At 46.8% G+C, this 19,608-nt stretch overlaps 3 protein-coding genes across 5 annotated transcripts; all 3 read right to left on the bottom strand.

Annotated features, from left to right (window-relative positions):
- Window positions 1-25: 25 nt before the first annotated feature.
- Window positions 26-2,681, bottom strand: cd79b (CD79b molecule, immunoglobulin-associated beta). Its single transcript, XM_003961017.3, has 5 exons — window positions 2,525-2,681; window positions 1,573-1,854; window positions 1,378-1,496; window positions 1,003-1,056; window positions 26-400 (listed from the first exon to the last, which is right to left on the bottom strand). The coding sequence occupies exons 1-5, from the start codon at window positions 2,574-2,576 to the stop codon at window positions 311-313; spliced, it is 597 nt and encodes a 198-aa protein (XP_003961066.2). The 5' UTR covers window positions 2,577-2,681; the 3' UTR covers window positions 26-310.
- Window positions 2,682-4,240: 1,559 nt separating this feature from the next.
- Window positions 4,241-14,521, bottom strand: scn4aa (sodium channel, voltage-gated, type IV, alpha, a). Of its 3 annotated transcripts, XM_029843143.1 has the most exons (24): window positions 14,436-14,521; window positions 14,233-14,361; window positions 14,060-14,151; window positions 13,705-13,992; window positions 13,416-13,479; window positions 13,146-13,287; window positions 12,837-13,034; window positions 12,547-12,714; window positions 12,295-12,457; window positions 11,494-11,732; window positions 11,249-11,422; window positions 10,793-11,149; window positions 9,142-9,594; window positions 8,888-8,929; window positions 8,651-8,783; window positions 8,253-8,407; window positions 8,005-8,178; window positions 7,809-7,931; window positions 7,227-7,508; window positions 7,094-7,147; window positions 6,848-6,985; window positions 6,652-6,756; window positions 6,045-6,315; window positions 4,241-5,965 (listed from the first exon to the last, which is right to left on the bottom strand). In XM_029843143.1, exons 1-24 carry the CDS (start codon window positions 14,504-14,506, stop codon window positions 4,695-4,697), a joined length of 5,286 nt encoding a protein of 1,761 aa, XP_029699003.1. In that variant the 5' UTR covers window positions 14,507-14,521; the 3' UTR covers window positions 4,241-4,694. The 3 variants fall into 3 exon arrangements, with proteins under 3 accessions (XP_029699003.1, XP_029699047.1, XP_029699079.1); XM_029843187.1 differs by lacking the exon at window positions 8,888-8,929; XM_029843219.1 differs by lacking the exons at window positions 13,416-13,479; window positions 13,705-13,992; window positions 14,060-14,151; window positions 14,233-14,361; window positions 14,436-14,521 and having other exon boundaries at window positions 12,837-13,055; window positions 13,146-13,253.
- A 15-nt stretch (window positions 14,522-14,536) lies between these two features.
- LOC115251409 (sodium channel protein type 4 subunit alpha A-like) lies at window positions 14,537-18,851 on the bottom strand. The gene is made up of 4 exons (XM_029843567.1): window positions 18,696-18,851; window positions 14,814-15,117; window positions 14,593-14,721; window positions 14,537-14,548 (listed from the first exon to the last, which is right to left on the bottom strand). The coding sequence occupies exons 2-4, from the start codon at window positions 15,066-15,068 to the stop codon at window positions 14,537-14,539; spliced, it is 396 nt and encodes a 131-aa protein (XP_029699427.1). The 5' UTR covers window positions 15,069-15,117; window positions 18,696-18,851.
- Window positions 18,852-19,608: the final 757 nt, after the last annotated feature.

The raw sequence follows: 19,608 nt of genomic DNA, 5'->3' as shown, positions 1-19,608 counted from the left end.
TTCATGCATTTATTTAAACCAGTCCGATTGTGTTGGCCTGTTTATTTATTATAGCTGAAATCAAACAACAGAGGAACAAATAAAAATGATTTTAGCAACATGGGTGTTTTCCTTCTTTAAACTCCTGAAAGTGAGTATTTACATGAATAAATGATGAGTTGTAACTGAGCTTATTTCACTAATAGGTTCCCAATCAACAGCAAAGACACTGAAGCAGATAATGAGCAAAAAAAAAATCCCCCTGGTTCTGAAAAATAACCAACTCTGCTCTTGACCGACTGTCGGAGCCCCGTGGCGAGCTGGCCCCCGGTCATTTCCACGGGGCCTCGGCTTCATCTGGCCGGGTGTACACAGATAGTTCCTCATACAGACCCCCATCACACGTCTCGATCGCCAGACCCTGACAGACAGGAGTAAACAGGAAGTGAGCAGACTGACACCTATTTGCATTTTCGAAGCACAGAAACTGACATTTGACATTTTTCGTCTAGTTTTTAATCACTGATCTGAGTTTAAGATTAGGAGATTAACAGTAAAAGTCTGAAACCGCCTCCTTTTGGTTCTCCGGAAACGGATAAAGAACATATGCACAAAACCTAAATTCTTGTATTGTGAATAAAGTTTATGTTAAATGAGGTAATTTCATCAAACAAATGAACCAGAACAACAGCCTAAAGTTTAACATCCTGAACTTTAAATATCTAAAACCATATTTCAGTAAATATGCTGCTGTCAAGACCCGGTTGAATAATTCCTGATAAACGTTCACGTCTTTGGTCATTTTGGCCAAATATGCAAATATGTGATCATGAATTTGCTGCTCGGTGTGATGAGAGAAAATAAACAACAACATGCGCATCTGAAAGCTCGTGGTGCGTTCAGGGAGCAATAACTCCACTGTAGAAAAATCAGACGTTCTTGACCTGCACGCACACACACACACACACACACACACACACCCACACACACACACACACACACACACACACAGAAGGCACAAACCTCGTAGATGTGATCAGTTTCAGGCTCCTCATAAAGGCTGTCCCTGTTTTCTTGCTGAGAAAGAGCAAATTAGCATTAAGTTACGGCGCTTTTTCTTCTTCAAGCTCCAAAGTTTAAAAGAAAATTACTCAGTAAAAATGAAAGGAACCCCATACGGAACACATTTAGCACTGGCAGGATCATCACATTCATTTATTGCTTTACTCGGAAGAGCTGGAATGATTTTTATTCATGAATGGGGGGAAGGTGTGTGTGTGTGTGTGTGTGTGTGTGTGTGGGTCTTAAATAAAAATGTGTGTTGCTTTTTTTTGTCTAAAATGACACCTGACTAGTAGATGTCCTGCCCAACCGCCAGGCGGTGACCTCTGCCCTCACCAGTTTGTGCTTGCGTAGCATCAGGGCGGCGATGCACACAGCCAGCAGCAGAGCCTGGAACATGATGAGGCCGTCCTTCATGTTGGTCCTGTACTGAGCCTTCATTCGGTTGCCAGATCCTGGGAGAGGAAGAGCGCACGTTAGTGGTGACATGTCCGGATGTCAGAGAAGGAGCTCTCTGAGCAGTTCCCTTACTGAAGACCTGGAGCTCGGTCCCAGACCCCCACGTGTCGTTAACCTTGCAGAAGTAGACCCCTTTGTCCTCAACACGCAGAGCGCTGATGAAGAGTTGGGTGCCTGGGCTCGGAACGCTAATCCTCCCTCCTGCCTTCACCTCCTCCGCTTTGTTCCGGTCTTCGTTGTACTTGTTGAGCCTGTACCACTGCACCAGGCCTGATGAGACCGAGCAGTGGATCCTCACTTGGTGCCGGGTTCCCACACCGATGAAGCGGGGACACTGGCGGATCTGCAGGGCCCCTGAGGAGGAACATTTAAGGCTGCGTTTACTGCACGTTTCGCTGCAGGATTTCTCCTCCCCACCAGCTTCGACGATGCTGACGTACCCATCCCATCATGAGGTCTACACTTTAACTCATTCAAGGCTAAACAATTTGTGAGGTCAAAGGTCTGGACCATTTGGCAGATATGTGACCTCTGATAGGGCACAGAAAACAGTGACAAGAGCAGCAGAGATAAGGCTTCATTAATGGAAAACGCAAACCAGTAAAAGCTTATTTCAGACTATTAAAATTACATTAAAAATTATTTAAATTCACGTCTTTTCATTAACACAGTTAGCCTCTTATAGTCTGTAATATGATTAGATTTTATTGAGGGAATGCGTTGCTTTATAACCAAAATAACTCACGTGCAGTTAAAATAAACTAAACAAAAATGGCCCTTTTTTCTCTGAAGAAAACTTCCTCTTCTTCACAGATGGGCAGGAAGTAATGGTACAATAGCATCAAAAATAGTATGCAAAACACTAGGCTGTAGTTAAACCTAAAAATAAGAGCCAGATTTCTGCATAAAGTCGAAGAAAACACGCAAGCGGCCAACATTTACGACCAAAAACACACATTTCGAACCAACACTGCAAGCGATCCCTCTTAATTTGCATCACTGTTACAGAACGGTCCAAAAGTACCTGAGATGGTCATCAAAACAAGCCCGTAGCATCCAGCCAGCAGCCAGCTCATGATGCAGAAGAAAAGTCTCCTCACCGTGCACACACGTCTAAATATCCCCGCAGACCTGCTGAGACAGAGCTGAGGACGCGCTCGCACCAGTGGGCATGTGTGTCACGCATGGATGCACGCAAGGCTGAGACAGTTAACACCCAGCGACACCGCGCTCAGCCCCTCAGACGGATAGAGAAATTGTGACATATCTGATCATCTAGCGACCTGTTTTCAGAGCTACCAGACCTTATAATCTACACAGGACACCCCCCCCCCCCATCCAAAAAACATGAAAAGAGCAGAAAATAATTAATTATGTGATATATTGGTGTAAAGAGATCCCGCAGTTTCATTCTCCTGTAAAACATTCACATTGTTGCGTGTGAAACGCGTTTTTGCAGTGTTCACTTCTGCCACAAGATATTTAAATGACAGCAGTACTTCTAACGGTATGTGAGCAGCAGATACTCTACCAGTAAAATATTTGAATATCTTCTTCTCTTTTCTCTAATCAATCTCTTTTTGTTTGTTTGTTTTTTCTGCAGCAGCCTTACGGGTAATTAATTCAAGAACAAACTAATGAACACACGCTGATCTCCATTATTAATTATTTTAAAATAAGTCACTGCGGCTTATCTGATTCCAGATTACTGTATTTTGTGCATAAATCTTTAGTTTTTAAAGCAGATAATATACAGAAAGAGTCAAAACGTCTGACTTTACTCACCTTTTCGTTTAACGCAACATGCAATGCGCAACGTGGCCGCTAGAGGGCGTCATTGTCCCGCGCACTTGCCACAGCAACAAGCATTAGCCTGGCTACAACTACAAAGTGCTTAGATTGGCAGGGCAGTTTCGTGGATTTATTTTACAAAAACAAAACACAAAATATACAATCGAGAAGACGAAAAGAAAAAAAAAGTGAGTTTACAAGCAACGCTGATCATGGGTGAGCCAGTAAAGCCCCAATTTGTCCCTCCATTCCCGCTAGAAATGTAAACAAAAGGAAGAGATTGCCTCGTGATGTTGACTGTACCATCCCAGTATGGTGTACTGGTTCAGCAATAACAGTCTCAATTTAAATAGTAACAAACTCCTGATAGGAAAAAAAACCAAAAACTTCCATGACAGGATAAGACAGAGAGAGACCCCGGGTAAAGGACACATCCTCACCTTTATACCCCCCATCCACGCCTTTGTACCCCCCATCCTCGCCTTTGTACCCCCACCGAGAACAGAAAAAAAACAAAGCAGAGAAGTGTGAAAGCGCTTATGTTGTTCATGACTAAGACACGGTACATTAAGACTTTTGCAACAGCCAGTGAAGCCTGCGTTTCACACGTCGTTGCAGATGCACATTTTCATCTTTGCCATCTTGTCTGTACGGTGGAGGGGCCTCCTCGGACCCCCCCAGAGACGTGCTTTCAGTTTGTGCAGCGTTTCACGACGCCGACGTGATTTCGGAAGAAAAACTCTGCAACCTGAGGTAAAACTTACATTTGAAGCAGCTGACAAAAGAATCGCTGATACTTGAAAATTCACCTTATTACACGGACGGGAGATTTGAATGGAGCGGGGCCGCGTTCACGAAGCGCACGTTGAAAATCCCCGGGAGGACAGAAACAGACATGGAACAGCAATAAGACGTGCATTTATGTGTAAAGACGACGTGATAGAAAACAGGTAGGTCTCATGCAGTCAACTGCTCTAGTTTGACCTGGAAGGGGTATAAATAGTGCAAAAACTGGGCTTTTTTGAAGGAGACGCACGGGGACGGACGTTCGCTGCGTTCGCTGGCCCCTGTTGTTAACTGATCCGACGGAGATCAGGATCTAATTGGAGCAAGGTCTGGTTTCAAATCTGAAACAGTGTCTACACAGGACAAGTGAAATGAGAAAAGATTTGGCTTGAAAGAGGTTGCCCCCCCTGCATCAAAAGTTCAGATATTTTGTAAAGACTTTCGTTTTTCCCCAACTATTTATTTGAGAAGTCGATGCAATTTGTAAAAAAAAAAAAAAAAAAAATAGCACAACGTGTAGGATTTTGAGATTATACAGTTGTTCTGGTTGTATTTGCTGCGTATTGTTTAAGAATAAAGACCCAAAAAAGCCCCTTATTACTGATCTCAGCTTCCTGTTATACGTTTGTCTCTCTCAGGATCGTCTGCGTGGGGGAACTCTGTTGGCTGGGGGCAGAATGTAATAAAAGCTCGTTTGTGATTTCTACAGGAACCAGTATGATATTTGGCTCAGGGGGTTCTGGGCTGCACCGGGCCCCTGAGCAGCGCGTCTGAGGATCGGGACGCCGCCGGAGCCCCTCCACCTCGTCTGCGAGGTCCGCGTCGCTCCCGTAGAGCGCTCCCATCTTCTTCGCCAGCAGTCCCTCTTTTTCAGGCGCGTCCTCGCTTGCGGCCTTTCGGCCCGTTTTTGAGCGCTGGATGTAAGCGGCGTGGTGGATGCCGCGTTTGTGCAGGTGGTTCCGGTAAGCCCTCTGGATGACCACGGCGGCCATGTCTTCTTCCTTCTGCCGTACTGTTGTGGTAATGGGTGCGTAGGAGGCCGAGGTGGGGTTGTTGAGGTTGAACTTGGCCTCGATGCTCTCCCGCATCGCCACCATTTCAATCGTGTCTCCCAACACCTCCTGGGTGACCGCCAACAGCACGTCCACGCAGTGGATGCGGTCTCCAATGACCAGCGGCAGATCCATTTCAATCAGACGTTGCCTGTTGGGCTTGGCCACCCTGAGCGGCTCCTGCAAGGCGTCGCAGAAATCCGACAGCTGGCTATACTCGATGAACTGAGTTCCGCCCGTGTCGAACTTCTCCCAAGTCTCGTTGAACATCTCGAAGTCTTCCTCGCACAGCACGTCGCCGCTTTCCTCCTGCGCCACGTTGAAGTTCTCTAAGATGATGGCGATGTACATGTTAACCACCACTAAGAATGAGATGATGATGTAGCTGCAGAAGAACACCATGCCCATCATCGGGTTGCCACAGTTGCCCTTCACGTCTGTGCCCGGGTTTTCGAACGCCGGATCGCAGTCCGGGGGCTCCTTGTTCAGCATCGGAAGCAAAAGCGTGTCCCAGCCTGCTGACGTGGTGATCTGGAACAAGCAGATGATGCTGCTGCCGAAGGTCTCAAAGTTAAACATGTCATTGATCCCGGCCTCCTTTTTGACGTAAGCAAAGTTCGACATGCCGAATATGGAGAAAATGAACATGATGAGGAAGAGCAGGAGCCCGATGTTGAAGAGGGCAGGAAGTGACATCATCAGAGCGAAGAGAAGCGTCCGGATGCCCCTCGCTCCTTTAATGAGACGCAGAATCCTGCCGATTCTGGCCAGTCTGATCACTCTGAACAGCGTCGGCGAGACAAAGTACTTTTCAATGATGTCCGAGAGCATCGTGCCTGAAAAAGAGGAGAAGAAAAACCCTCGTGAATGACCAAAGTCCTTCGTGGCCGTGGACGTCCCAAACTAAATCCTCACCAGCTATAGACAGGATGACCACAATAAAATCAAAAATATTCCAGCCGTTGGTGAAGAAGTAATGTCGCAGGGCGAAGAGCTTTAACGTGCACTCCCCGGTGAAGACCACAATAAAAGCCACGTTCACTTTGAAGAGGAAGTCCTCCTTCGCCGGACTCTGGTCGTCCGTCTCCACCATCATGGTGACCATGTTGAGACAGATGAGCACCATGATGAAGATGTCAAAGAACTGCTGACTGATGAAGTCAAACACTAGCCCCTGGATTAGGTTCTGTGGGTCAAAGGGAAAAGGTGGGAAGGGTCATTGGGTCTGTTCACACCAGCAGTAAAGGTCAGTGGTCACTCTTTTCATCCACATGCCGTTCATGCCGGCTGAGCTAGCACAACTACCGGTTTTATAGCTTGATGAACAGAGTTTTGAGGGTTCCGTCTTCCCCTGGGGTGCTTCCTACGGCCTCCCCAACCTTCCTAATCACCTCACTGTCCCTTCCCTCTGTGCATGATAGCCTAGCCCCTGTTTTGTGTTCCACTGATTTCTACTGTTAGCGTGGCCCAACTTTGGACCCCTTCGGATCCCGTTTCAACTAAAAGATTCTGGCCGACTTACAGCTGGACGTGGGATCGGCTTCTGCGGCTTCTTTGAGCCGAGTTTCTTCATGGCTTCATAGTACTTTTTCTGCTCCTCTGTCATGAAGATGTCTTTGTCTCCTAAGTGCAGATGAGCGCGAAAGAATCCGTCATTCTGGGTTTAACCTGCCGCATCGTTCTGGTTGCTAGCATCTGAGAAAAAGAGCAACACTTATCTTTTTCTTCTGCTGGTTGAAATTGTCGATGATGACGCCGATGAAGAGGTTCAGCGTGAAGAAAGAGCCAAAGATGATAAAGATGACGAAGTAGATGTACATGTAGAGGTTGATCTCATAAGAAGGTTGCTCTTCCACCTAAAAGTAACACAGTAAACTCTAAAAGTGGTGATGTTTCACGAGGGAACACTCCAGTTACTGGCCGACAAAATCATCCCATAGATAAAGATTTCTTTCTCAAAGTACCTCTCTTGAGTCAACCGCAGGATACATAATATCCATCCAGCCTTTAAAAGTTGCCTAAAAATAGAGAAAATTGCCTGTGAAACACAATAAACGGTTCCTCCAGGTACTCTAGGAGCAAAAGTAATTTACTAACGATTTGAAGCAGCGACAGGTAGCCTTTTGCCACGTTGTCGTAGTTGACTTTGACGTTGACCCAGCGGGCCTCCTGCGTGGCTTCCTGCAGCGCCACGCAGTCGCTCTTGTTGTTGACCACAGAGATGGGGAAGAGCTCCGCCGTGGTGGTGTTGATGCAGCGGTAGAACTTCCCCGCAAACAGGTTCACTCCCATGATGCTGAAGATGAGCCAGAAGATCAGGCACACCAGGAGCACGTTGAAGATGGAGGGAATGGCTCCGATGAGAGCGTTCACCACCACCTGCTCGACAAATGAGGGGCTTTTTTAGATTAGAGGAAAATTGACCAAGTAATCTGTTTTTGTCTTTTTAGATAATGCTAACTTAGCATGCCAAACTCGGAGTAAGTTAGCACCAAACTTGCTCTTAAACTGAATCATTAGCCTTACCTGAAGGAACTCTGAGCCAACAGCCGCGGTGTAAACATGCATTCAACACACAAAAACCCCAGTCAGGTCAGTACAATAACACAGATGTCACATCTTTACCTTCTTGTAAATCAGTTTTAGCCATGCACATTCAAGGAGCCGCCGAATTCTCACCCTCATCCCTTCAAATCTGGACAGCGCCCGAAGAGGCCGCAGAGCCCTGAGAGTTCTGAGCGATTTGATTGGTCCGAGGTCAGAGAAGCCCATCAAGTTGGCAGATAGACTGATCAGGGAAATCTGTGGCGGAATCACGACAGGTCCCTTCAAAGCCAAGCTTTAATGTGATGGAGTCAATGCAGAGGAAACTCACGTCCACAATGAAAAAGTCCAGCCAGCACCAGGCATTGGTGAAGTAGGTCTTGAAGCCATAGGCGACCCATTTCAGGAGCATCTCGATGACAAAGATGAAGGTGAAAACTTTGTCAGCAAACTCCAGGACAATTTTCACGGTTCTTCGTCTTTCGATGTATATGTCTTCAAAGGCCTGCCGGAGGACAAAGAGGCTTCAAGGAGACTGACGTCTTTCCTAAAAGACTCGCCACGCTAACGGCAACTTACCAGAGCTCCGCTGCTGAGGAGGATCATGAAAATGATGAAGGTCTCAAACCAGTCATGCTCCACAATAGTGAAGCAGGTCTTGCGGAGGTTCCACCACTTCTTTCCTTTCCCCTGGCTGATGTCCACGTTCAGACAAGGCCAGCGCTTCACACAGTCTGAGCGACAGGAAACTGTGGGTGAGACCTCACCAACATGGTGGACCCCCAGTTTTAGCTACTTTAATGTGTAGTCAAGCTCATCCTAGTGCATAACTACATGTATGATGCATGTGTTTGCTCTTCTCCTCTGTCCGTCTCCACAGCTGGCCATCGGCACCACTTTCCTCACCTTAAATTTCTGGTTTCTGTAAATGACAATCTTGCTTGTGACAACGAGAACAACGTGGGGGTGGTTCATACTGTCAGTGAAGCAGGCCTCTGGCTCCACCAGGTCCGGCTCTTCCTCTTCCTCCTCTTGGACTTCAGGCTCTGGGGGCTGATAGTCCACTGTGCTGCACACTGAAGAATCGCCATCAGTCAAAGCGCCCATCAGCTAAAGAAAAATCACAATTAAAGCTCAGTTAGAATGAGAGCTGTTGTGTGGTGTCGGCTCACAACAACAGGGGATCGTGTTTATGTGAGTAAGAGGAGACTCACTTTGACATGCTGTAGCACACCAAACTCATCCTCCACACCGTCCTGCGGCAGTGCAGGAACAAACATCGATGACCAGGGTAAAAACATACGCCACAGGTTTTAGAAACATTGTAAAGGGTCATGCAAAGGTCTCACATGGGCAGAGAACTTGTGAAGGTTTGCCACCAACTTTGAAGTTTTCTATGGATGTTCGCAGGCAACCGTGCAGCCGGACAAACAACCCAGAAATGACGTGGAAGCGTGCTGTTACTTACGGAGTGATGTTCATTTTCCTCACATGTGACCTCTGAGTCGACATCGTCTTCTTGGTCATCATCGTCCTCGCTTGGGTTTTCAGAGTCCGACTCTCCCAGGGCGATGGGGACGGTGATACTGGACTCTCCATCTAGAGTCACCCCCGATGGCTGGCCTCCCACAAGACAGTGGGCGATCCCGTCTGCCAATTTAAAACCATCCAGGTGATTCATTTCCATTCCCTCCGTTTTCCCTTCCCCCTCATCCGCAGGGTCCTCCTCGGCCGGCTTCTGTGGTTCCCTTCCAAGAACCCGTTGAACCGTTCCGATGAGGAAGGCTTTGAGCCAGTTGCCGCCTCGTGTGATCCTTCCGATGGCGATCTGAAGATTGTTCAGCTCTCCATCGTCGTCTCCGACCGAGAGGTTGTCTCCGCTGAATGAGCTGAGCAGCAGGGCCAGGAAGAGATTCAACACCTGACAAAAGAAAACCAGGAGCGGATTGGGAGTCCATCAGTCACCAACAAAGTGTCGATCAGATTCTGCGTATATGAAATAGAAAATGACATAAATAACCCTGCTACAATGTGCTTTGTAGATATTTTTTATATTAAAATGAGGTCATAACTGACCATAATACAGATTTGGGCTCCATTTTTCTAGCCTCAATGCCAGAGGACCTCCATTCATCCCTTTACACGCTATACATGCCAGTTATGTCCACCCTGCTCCATATGCTGTGGTGACCCTGTATAATGACCTCTTCATTAATTACTGCTATCAAATGACTTTTCCTGAACACCCCGTCCCGCTGCCACCTGAGCTTCCCTCGCCCAGCTGTCTGTGTTTGTTCCATCAGTGGCAACATGATTACTTGAGCTTGATCTTAGCACATACTCAAGGTCAAAAACACTGTTTGGTGGCTCATACCGTGGATTTAAATAGAACCCCCAACCAGTAAGTGTATACTGTCAGCATATAATTAAGTGTTTAGTAATTTAAACGTGTAGGTGCACACATTGTATAAGGTGAGCGGATCCTGGCACAGCGCCGCCGCCGTCATACTTTTGTCAGCTTGCAGATGAGCCGTTTCCTTTTTTACATCTATGAATAACCTCACAGGAAATGCTTTTAGTTCTTGTGATTAAACACCGCACTCAAGTCATGCCTGAGACTGTGCCTCTGCATTGTGCGCGCGTACGTGCCCGTCGAAGCCAAGGCAACATGTCTGGGGGCACCGAATTAAAAAAGTGAACTAAATAAAAGCCCCCTGGGTTTCCCTGGAGCTGTAATCCATCTATTAACCACCCCAAAAACTACTGCATAAGGATCAGGATAAGGATAAAAGACTTTATTGATCCGACATCGGGAAAATTGCATACATTCATTTGTCTGATATATACTTCTGCTTGTAGGTACGATTCTGTTAACAGGTTTTCATAAAACCGTCTCCTAACTTTTGACATAAAAACCAACCCCGGCTAGAATTAGCAAGACATTTAACAGCAGCTTGTCGGCTTTACACCAGCAGCAGTTGCTCTGATGTTTATATACGTTGTATATGTAGCTGAGAGGCAGCTCTGGGATGATGGCAGCCGCCAGATTTCATGTCAAAATACAAATTCAATCTAAACTCAAAGTACAGTCTGGGTAATGTGACAGATATATAACTCACCACGAGGTTCCCGATGACCATGACCATCATGAAGACAACCAAGCACATCCCGGCTCCAGCCACCTCCATGCAGTCCCACATGGTCTCGATCCACTCGCCGCACAGGATGCGGAACACGATGAGGAAGGAGTGGAAGAAGTCGTTCATGTGCCAGCGTGGCAGCTCGCAGTCGGAGGAAATCTTGCACACGCAGTCCTTGTAGCTTTTGCCGAAGAGCTGCATCCCCACCACAGCGAAGATGAAGACGATGATGGCCAGCACCAAAGTCAGATTCCCTAAAGCTCCAACTGAATTACCGATAATCTTGATCAGCATGTTGAGCGTGGGCCAGGACTTGGCAAGTTTGAAGACCCGAAGCTATCTCCAACACAGAACAGAACGCGAGCAAGCGCGTGAGTAACGTCAGGATTGTAGTGAATGAGAACAAGCACGCAGACGGACGGACATCCCTCTCACCAGACGGAAGGACCTGAGGACGGACAGCCCCTGGACGTTTGCGAGCCCTAACTCCACCAGACTGAGCGTGACGATGATGCTGTCAAAAATGTTCCAGCCAACTTGGAAATAGTAGTACGGATCCATGGCGATCAATTTGAAGAACATTTCCGCCGCGAAGATTCCTGTGAAAACCTGTAGAAATGTATCTTCATGCAGCGTTAATTCAGTGGGGATATTTGGTGGTTTTCCGATGATAAACTGACCAGATTTCCCACTGAAAGCATGTAGTCGAACTCTTCGGTCATGGGGTAATGCTCCATGGCCATGAACAAGGTGTTGAGCACAATACAGATGGTGATGGCCAAGTCCACGAAGGGGTCCATCACCACAAAGTGCACCCACTTTTTGAAGACCACCCACTTTTCGCAGCAGTTCCACTTTAGAAAGATGTCAGCAAATCTGTACCAGATAGGTGGGCAAGGCCTCTGGGCCTCCTCCAACTCTAGACAGAGATGAACAGAACCCTGATCTTTAGTTAGGATGAATTAAACAGAAATTCCTGGCATAACTTGAAATCTTTAACCCTTTAAAGTGGTTTGCATATGTCACATGGAGTAAGCGGAAAGCAGTAAAGAGCACCGTTAGACTTCCAGGTTCAAGAGTGCCCATTTGTGGTTGAGCAGAAATAGCCAAAGCTTAACACCACAAGGTCACAACACTGGCTGCTGTCAGGGACTTCTCAGCACAGAATGTGATTATCCCAACTATGAGGAGGCCTACAAAAACGCTACTGTACTGCCTGTGGATTAGCGTTAGCAGCAGCTCGATAATCTGAGGAATCGCAGCTCAGATTAGAGCATCTCTGCTTAAATCCTTGTGTATTTCTTCATTTCCTGAAGGAACTTGACACTGACACTGGCATGCTGGTCTTTAGTGTACAAATAGTATCTTAAAATAGGAGAGCGTTGATGTGTCATCTTTTTGCTTTAACTGTTAAATAAATCCTACTTCCGGACGTTCCTCATGACAGCCTTTAGAAATGGTTGTCTTAATGGGAACTTTACCTTCCATGGCAGCTGCAGTAGCCACACTGGCAGCTGCAGTAGCCACACTGGCAGCTGCAGTAGCCACACTGGCAGATCTCTCCCTCAGGCCTGGTTCATCCAAATGAAGCACACTGTGCACGGAGCTTTCCTCTTTCTCTCTGAGTTCATAATCTGCAGCAGACTAGGGGACATTTTGAGTGATCTGCCAGTTGCAGGCCCACAGTGGGGAAAGATCTTCACGATAAAACCAACCCGGGGTGACAGACTTACCTCCTTCATGGTGGGCGCTCTGATGATCAGGCGTGGAATAGGTCTGCCATTGCAGTCCTTTAAAGCTTCATTATTTTCAAGGCTCTGTTCATCATCTGCAACATCAGACCCGGTGAGGCTAACTGACTTCTTGCTGGTTAGACTGGCCCTGCTCCCCAGAACCTGAGCCTGTTTCAGGGAATTAAAAACAAGATGTAATTTTAAATGCTTCCGTTTAATCTACAAGGAGCCACCATGATGTGGCCTCAGGCGAAAATGTCTCTTGAAATACTATAGCGAGCGACTTTAACCTGCTCCTGGTTCTTGAGTTGCTCCAGTAGCCGTTGGAACTCCTCCTCTTTCTCTTTGGCCTCTTGCTGACTTGCCTGGTTCTGTTCGTCATAGGCCATGGCTACCACAGCGAGGATAAGGTTGATGAGGTAGAAAGAGCCCAGAAAGATGACCACCACGAAAAACAGCATGTATGTCTGACCAGCTGCCCGCAAGGTCTGTGTGGATCAAAGAAGAAACTACGAGAACTAAGGACAGATTCGGTGACATGACTTTCACTTTAAGGTGGCGTCCTATATGTGATTGTAACCAATGAAAGAAGGGCCAACCAGCTGGAAAAGGCTCTCCCAGTTGTCCTGGGTCATGAGTCTGAAGAGGGCAAGGAAGGCCCAGCCAAAAGAGTCAAAGCTGGTGTAGCCATAGTTGGGGTTCCTCCCAGCCTTCATGCACAAGTATCCTTCTGGGCACTTTCTATCAACAGACAGTCAGTGTAGGACAGTTGCCACCAAACAAAACATCAATACTAAAGCGACAACACGGCTTCATAATTTCACTTGGACTCCAGTGCAGCGTGAACAGGAAATGAGCACAATTCCTACCCAGCATCCGTGCTGTTTCCACAGAGCAGAGCGTCTTTGCTGCCTTCCAGGAAATACTGATTCTCTGTAACCAGATGAAAAAATATATATATTATTTCACTATTTCACAGCCTTTGCCTAAAGCAGGGGAAGGCTACCCGATCCTGCGAGTGCCACAGCCGTGACGGGTTTTCAGTCGTACCAGATGGATTCCTTAGGCAGCAGCTGTCTGCCTGGTAGGACACAAAACCCGGCATGTCTGTGGAACTCCTTGGACCGGGTCACCTAACTCAAAAGATGTCAGACCTACCGGCGTTTTCAATATATTCAGTAAAATCGAAGGTGCTGTTTGAGTCCAGCGTGTCGTTGAGCCACGTGGTGTCGTTGTATGACAGCGTGTCGTTAAACACGGTGCCGTTGAAAAGTTCTGATGCGGTTTCGTTTGCGATCGGCCACCTTATGCATTTGTGCCGCAGATTTCCCATAAACAGCTGGAGGCCGACGAGGGCGAAAACAGCCAGAGCGAAAACGGTCAGAATCATGACGTCCACCATTTTCTTCACGGACTGGATCAAGGCGGCCACAATGGTCTTCAAACCTGGCGAAATACAGTTGATTGAAACGATGATGAACCTGTTCTCTACTGCGGTTTCTGCTAAACTGACCTGGAATCACAGTAATTGTTTTAAGGGCGCGAAGCACACGAAATGTCCTGAGGGCAGAGACGTTGCCCAGGTCGACGAACTCGGTGATGTACCTGTCAGACAGAGACGTGGACCCCAGTTGTCAAATGAAACCACGGCACATAAGAAGAACACGCGCTCATTGATGCACTTACGCCATACTGATCACCATGAAATCCAGCCAATTCCATGGGTCTCGTAGGAATGTAAAAGGTCCAACACAGAAACCTCGAGACAACACTTTGACCGTTGCCTCAAAGGTGTAGATGCCAGTAAAAACATACCTAAAAAGGGCAAAACAACACGAGTAAGAGGTGTGAAGCATTTGAGGTGACCACAAAATGCTGGCCATACTCACTCCACTGTTTTACTCCATGCTGGAGGGTTGCTCATCGTCATGAATACACAGTTTGACAGGATCGTAATCATGATGAGCGTGCTAAATAATTTAAGACACGGTTAAGGAAAGAACTGTTTTGTCTTACGGGCGTCGCTTGATACCCGAAAAGCTGGGCAAAAGGATATGAATGTATGAGAATCTTTATGGCTCCTCTTCTCACCAAACTAAAAGGGCTCAGAATGTAGCACGCTGGCTCAGCATTGAACCTGTAGATTGTGTTTCCTTTGGTGACGACAACGAATGTCTGAAAAACACACAGTGGACGTTATACAGGAATTCTGTTCGCGGTTGACCAGCTGCAGATAGAACCGAAGAGCCTTGTGGCCTCTGACTGACTTTCTGTGCTTTGTAGAAGGGGTCAATGTCCTCCAGAGGAGTCCCGAGCAGCTCTGATGGAGGGTCTCCAAAGATCATGGGCAGACTTTTGCCTGCCTCCAGATCAGGGTTGGGAGTGGGTGGCTCTTCCTCCTCATGGGCCCCTGCTTTAGGGGCAATCAGAGTTTCCTCCTTGAGCCTTTCGATGGTCGCCAGTGATTGCCGGGTGAAGTGGCGGAACAAAGCAGTGCCTGGGGGAGGGAGAATGGTCGCCATCTTCGCATCGCAAAGGGATGTCACCACTTCAGGGTTTCCCTTGAAGATTCTGGAGAGAGAAGTTGGATAAATATGGTGTAGTTTTACTCTTTAAGACCATCTTTGGCAGTCTGGAAGATGGTACCCTCTCTTTTCCCAGGTTTTAAGTAAGTTCACAGTCAGAACTGTCAAGATGGAACAAAAATAAGAAGCTGCACTAAACTTTCCCACCGTTCTAAAGAGACTGTGATATTATTCATCCACATCAGATTACTTATTAGCTCAGCAGATGCTCTATATTGGGTTCAGGTGGCGTTTGCTTACATCTATTGATGCGTTTAACATCCGCAGCAGTTTTATTTTGAACAGCTAAAGTTAGGCTTTCGCTATCATCGGTGTCGTAAGCTAACGCACTTTTCCTGCCCTGTGCAGAATCCACTGAAACAGCAAACGTTACAGGAGAATTCAAACCAACCAAAAACACCATCTATGATTAGGTACTGTCGCTTTGGGGTTCCGGTTATAAGTAATGTAAAAAATGAAGCAATTAAGTCAAGATTCCCTTCAACTGATGAATGTAAGCCAAGTATAACATGGAAGAGCTGCGAGTGTGCGCCGAAACCAGCCCCAGCGTTTGCTGGTGTGAGCGTGACCATTGACTGATAATATAGGGCGCTCTCACCCTCTCAGACAATCTGACTTGAGCAGAAAAATGGTGCATTCACACATGTCAGGAGACACACATTCGCACAGATATGATGGCTCCCAGCTGCTCCAGGCCGTCAAGACGGAGCGTCATGTTACAGGGGCCCGATGACTCTGCTCATTCCTTCCTGGCCGAGCCTTCGCTCTTTGCCTCACATCATTCCGATAAACAGGACAGCACACCGGCTTATCTTACCAAACTGACTCCTCTCTTCTACTACCTTCTTTTTTACACGGGGCCCCTCAACACGCTAAGCTTCCGACTCCGCACCCTGGCCCCCTGCCACCGCTACATGACACCTGGGGCCATAAAGCCCTCGTTCATGCGAAGCAGATTTCAAACATTCCATGTTAACGCTATCACTCATCAAAGCCTGGATCCCCAATCACTCAAGCACAACAAAGCGGGACCCGTGTTCCCGTTTTCTAAAATCAGCACCTTGACTTTTGGAACAAATAAATAAATCTGCGGCGTCCTCACACAATCGTTCACGCAGTCATTGATTCAATCTGCAAATCTCCCCGTGCACCACAGCACAAGCTTCTGCTGGAATGAGCCCGCTCCTAAGCTGCTTATTTCCTCTTATGCCTCTGTATAATTTCCTGACGGCCACCCTAACTAAAAGAGCAGACAGTGGCCAAGCATCCCACCGTCTGGGGGCCAAGCAGGCAGCGACCACAGGATCTAAGAGAACATGTTGGATCAAAGAACTCAAATGGAAATAGGGGCTTTGAGAGCTCTTAAGGCGAGCTCAAAAAAGATTAAAGCGTTGGTAGTAAATTACTTTGACAACCAGGTGAAATCAATGCACAGAAAGGGAAAATTACACAATTTGGGGCATAAAAGTCACTGTGAGGTAGCCGAATACATTTAAGAGCACTAATGAGCTGTAAGTTATATTGCTGCTGTCGTAGCTGCTATTATGCACGGCCCATTTATTTAACTGGAGGGTGACCTGTGGTGGAGATGAGTCTGGAATGTGTTCAGGTTGTAAACAACAAACCCACAGAGCGAAGGTATTTTTATACCTATGTCCTTTGAACTTCACCACGCTGGCTGTTTTCTCACGGGGTCAAATCGCAACGCCGCGGTTCGTCCTCTCCCTCCCTCGGCTTCAACACCCTGTCACCCACCAGTTAACCTCAAACCCTATAGGGAGGCTCATGAAAACGCACCTCTGCACCAGTTCCTGCAACGTTCCCCGTCACCACCAGAGCCCATTTACACGCTTTAAAATCAGTCCGCCGAGGTAAACACGGCTGTAAATGCTCGGGACGTTCGCGGCTTCAATAACTACTCAAGCCTGATGTCTTTATCGGATGTGAGGGGCCCGTAGCTTAACCCCGACATGCGGGATGTTACAGTGAAAGGAACAGCTGCCGTAACTTGCAGTTTCTACATACTGAGGAGTGGAGGAGAACGTAATATAATATAACTGTATGGAATTACCACAGGATGGTCATATACGTTGACAACGTACTTGCAGATTTCACTGGGCTGGGAACAATATAGGTGGTTCAAGGAGTTGCGCCATGTTTAATTGACCTATTTGGCCTTTGTGATGGGTGCACAGAAATCTGAGCAGACTGCATGTGAGAGTGATATGGAGAATATTCTACCCAGCTCCGTCACGAGCTGGGGGGAGCGGCTATTTTCACGTTGAAAGATCAATCCTCGACGTCTGCCGCTCGCCTCCGAGGATAAAAATGCAACAAAGTCAAACTGCGGAGCAGTTAGGATTAAAAAAAAAATAAAGTGGAACGTTTTTGTTTTTTTTAAAAACACATTGAAAAAAAAAAAAAAAAATCAGAAGCCAAGACAGGCTGTCTCATGGTATCACTTGATGAAAGAAACTCAAAACCAACACCTTCACCGTCCAAGAAGAGCATGTGATGCAAGATGCAGACCAACACTGACAAGGGGAGGAAAATCACCGGCGCACCTAAGTGCAGGTTACGCAACATGAGCGCAATGGGATGGAAACAGCACAGAGTCTGTGAATGACAACATTTAAAGAGAAATAATGCAACCGAAACTGAGTGTGAGCTCTCAAAGCACCACCTGATAATCCTCCGCCATGTTAAACTCTGCCTTGGCTCTCTTGCTGGGACCAGAGCCCATCCGGTTACATAAGAGACCCTCAGGAAGAGATAATGTGAGCGCCAGGCTCCACCGCTTCCAAAGCTCTGAGCAGGACCAGTCTCTGCAGACCTCTGATTTGAGTAGCATGGATTAATGACGGTGAAATGTTGAGATACGAGCATCTACAGCATCGCAGTATCGTTCCCACTCGTCATGAAGGCACAGGCTAAAAATATCAGCTCGGCCCCGGAGGGAGAACTCTCACTGGGCACTTTGAAGGTTGCAAAGTGTCCACACTGGACATTACTGCCATGTGTCCAGGGCATCACCTGGGTCTGCTATGATGCTCGTGCGCAGTTTTCACTAACACTTACTGTTGTTAAATAGCAAGAGCTCGTCACCTCCGCGACACACACGCGGGCTCAAATGAAAAGAAACTGCTGCAAAGCCTTGAAGCTATGAACTCTGACCCAAGCTCACTTACAGCCTCGCGTTTATAATTAGTCAAAGGGGGGTCTAACTTTAAAAAAAAAAAAGAGAGATTTGATTTGATTTCTATTCTGAGGGCCAAGAAAACAATCTGACATGTTTTCTGACCTCTGCTCGAAATGGAAACTGTTCTCTATCAAACAAAATATTCTGGAAATCCACACAAGCACAAATAATTCCAAAAGCCAAACCTGCTCAAGTCCATCTGGCATGAGGAATAAACAGCAAAGTGACAACCATGAAAACCAGTACTTCCAATAAGCCATTCGGAAGCTGTGAGTCTTTCAGGCTGCAGACGGACTGGAAACCCTTTCTTTCACCGGTGTCACTCATTTCCAGGCTCAACACAAAGCAGATGGTGGGTTACGTACCTTGCAAGTTAACACAAATATTTCCAACAGAATCCCACAAAAATAGGAGTGAAAACAGTCTTCTGTCAAGCCTCACTCCGAGGGCGTCACTCTCCCCTTGTGGGAGCCAGTGCAGGGCTGCAGGACAGCTGTTGCTGACGCAGTGGTGTCCTGCAGTGAAACCGGAGGAGGCGCTCCAGGTAGCTTCAGAGCGGACCTTTGACACTTCAGGAGGGGAACCCGTCACCGTCCTCGTTCCCACACAGCTGGCCACTGCAGCACAGCATTTCCATCATTCACGCACCTATTTGGAAATCACACGTGCAAAAGCCGGACTGCGGCATCACCAGCTAGTCTGATAGTTGGCAAATTTTGACCCAATCTATTGCGATTCTAAAATAAATAATATCCTCCAACTGAAACTTACTGGTTTTGGTTAATTAATGTTCTGGGGAACAAGCATGGGAAGAATGTGTACCTAAATTTTATGCACCAATAGTGGTTTAAACACACAAAAAAAAAAAATTATTGTGTTTGAAGCATAAGTAATTTATGCAAAACATTAATTAGTTGTATATAATTTTCACATCTAATTTTTCAAACTGGCTTTGAACTGTTGAGTGCAAACATGATGATTGCTAATAGAACCATAATGTAATGAATAATGTCCCCTTAAAACAAAAACTGTGGCTGTTGCTGGAAAATCCACAAGCAGGCAAAAAAAACCCAACTATATATCTTTAAAATGTTAAAACTCAGATGGTCGTTAAATATGCTCAAACACCTGCTTCCGATACGTCCCTGTGGAATCAGTGGAGGAGAAAGACTTGGTGGAAAATATCAGCACATTTCATTCCATCTGCACATGAAGTGTCAAGGAAAGCAGAGCATCAGTGCCATGATTCTGAGAGTTGATCCTCAAAGCTATATTTGG

Source organism: Takifugu rubripes, chromosome 1 (assembly GCF_901000725.2).
Source record: "Takifugu rubripes chromosome 1, fTakRub1.2, whole genome shotgun sequence".
Lineage (NCBI taxonomy): Eukaryota > Metazoa > Chordata > Actinopteri > Tetraodontiformes > Tetraodontidae > Takifugu > Takifugu rubripes.
The sequence above is the reverse complement of the archived record's forward strand: the minus strand, read 5'-3'. Positions and strand labels throughout refer to the sequence as shown.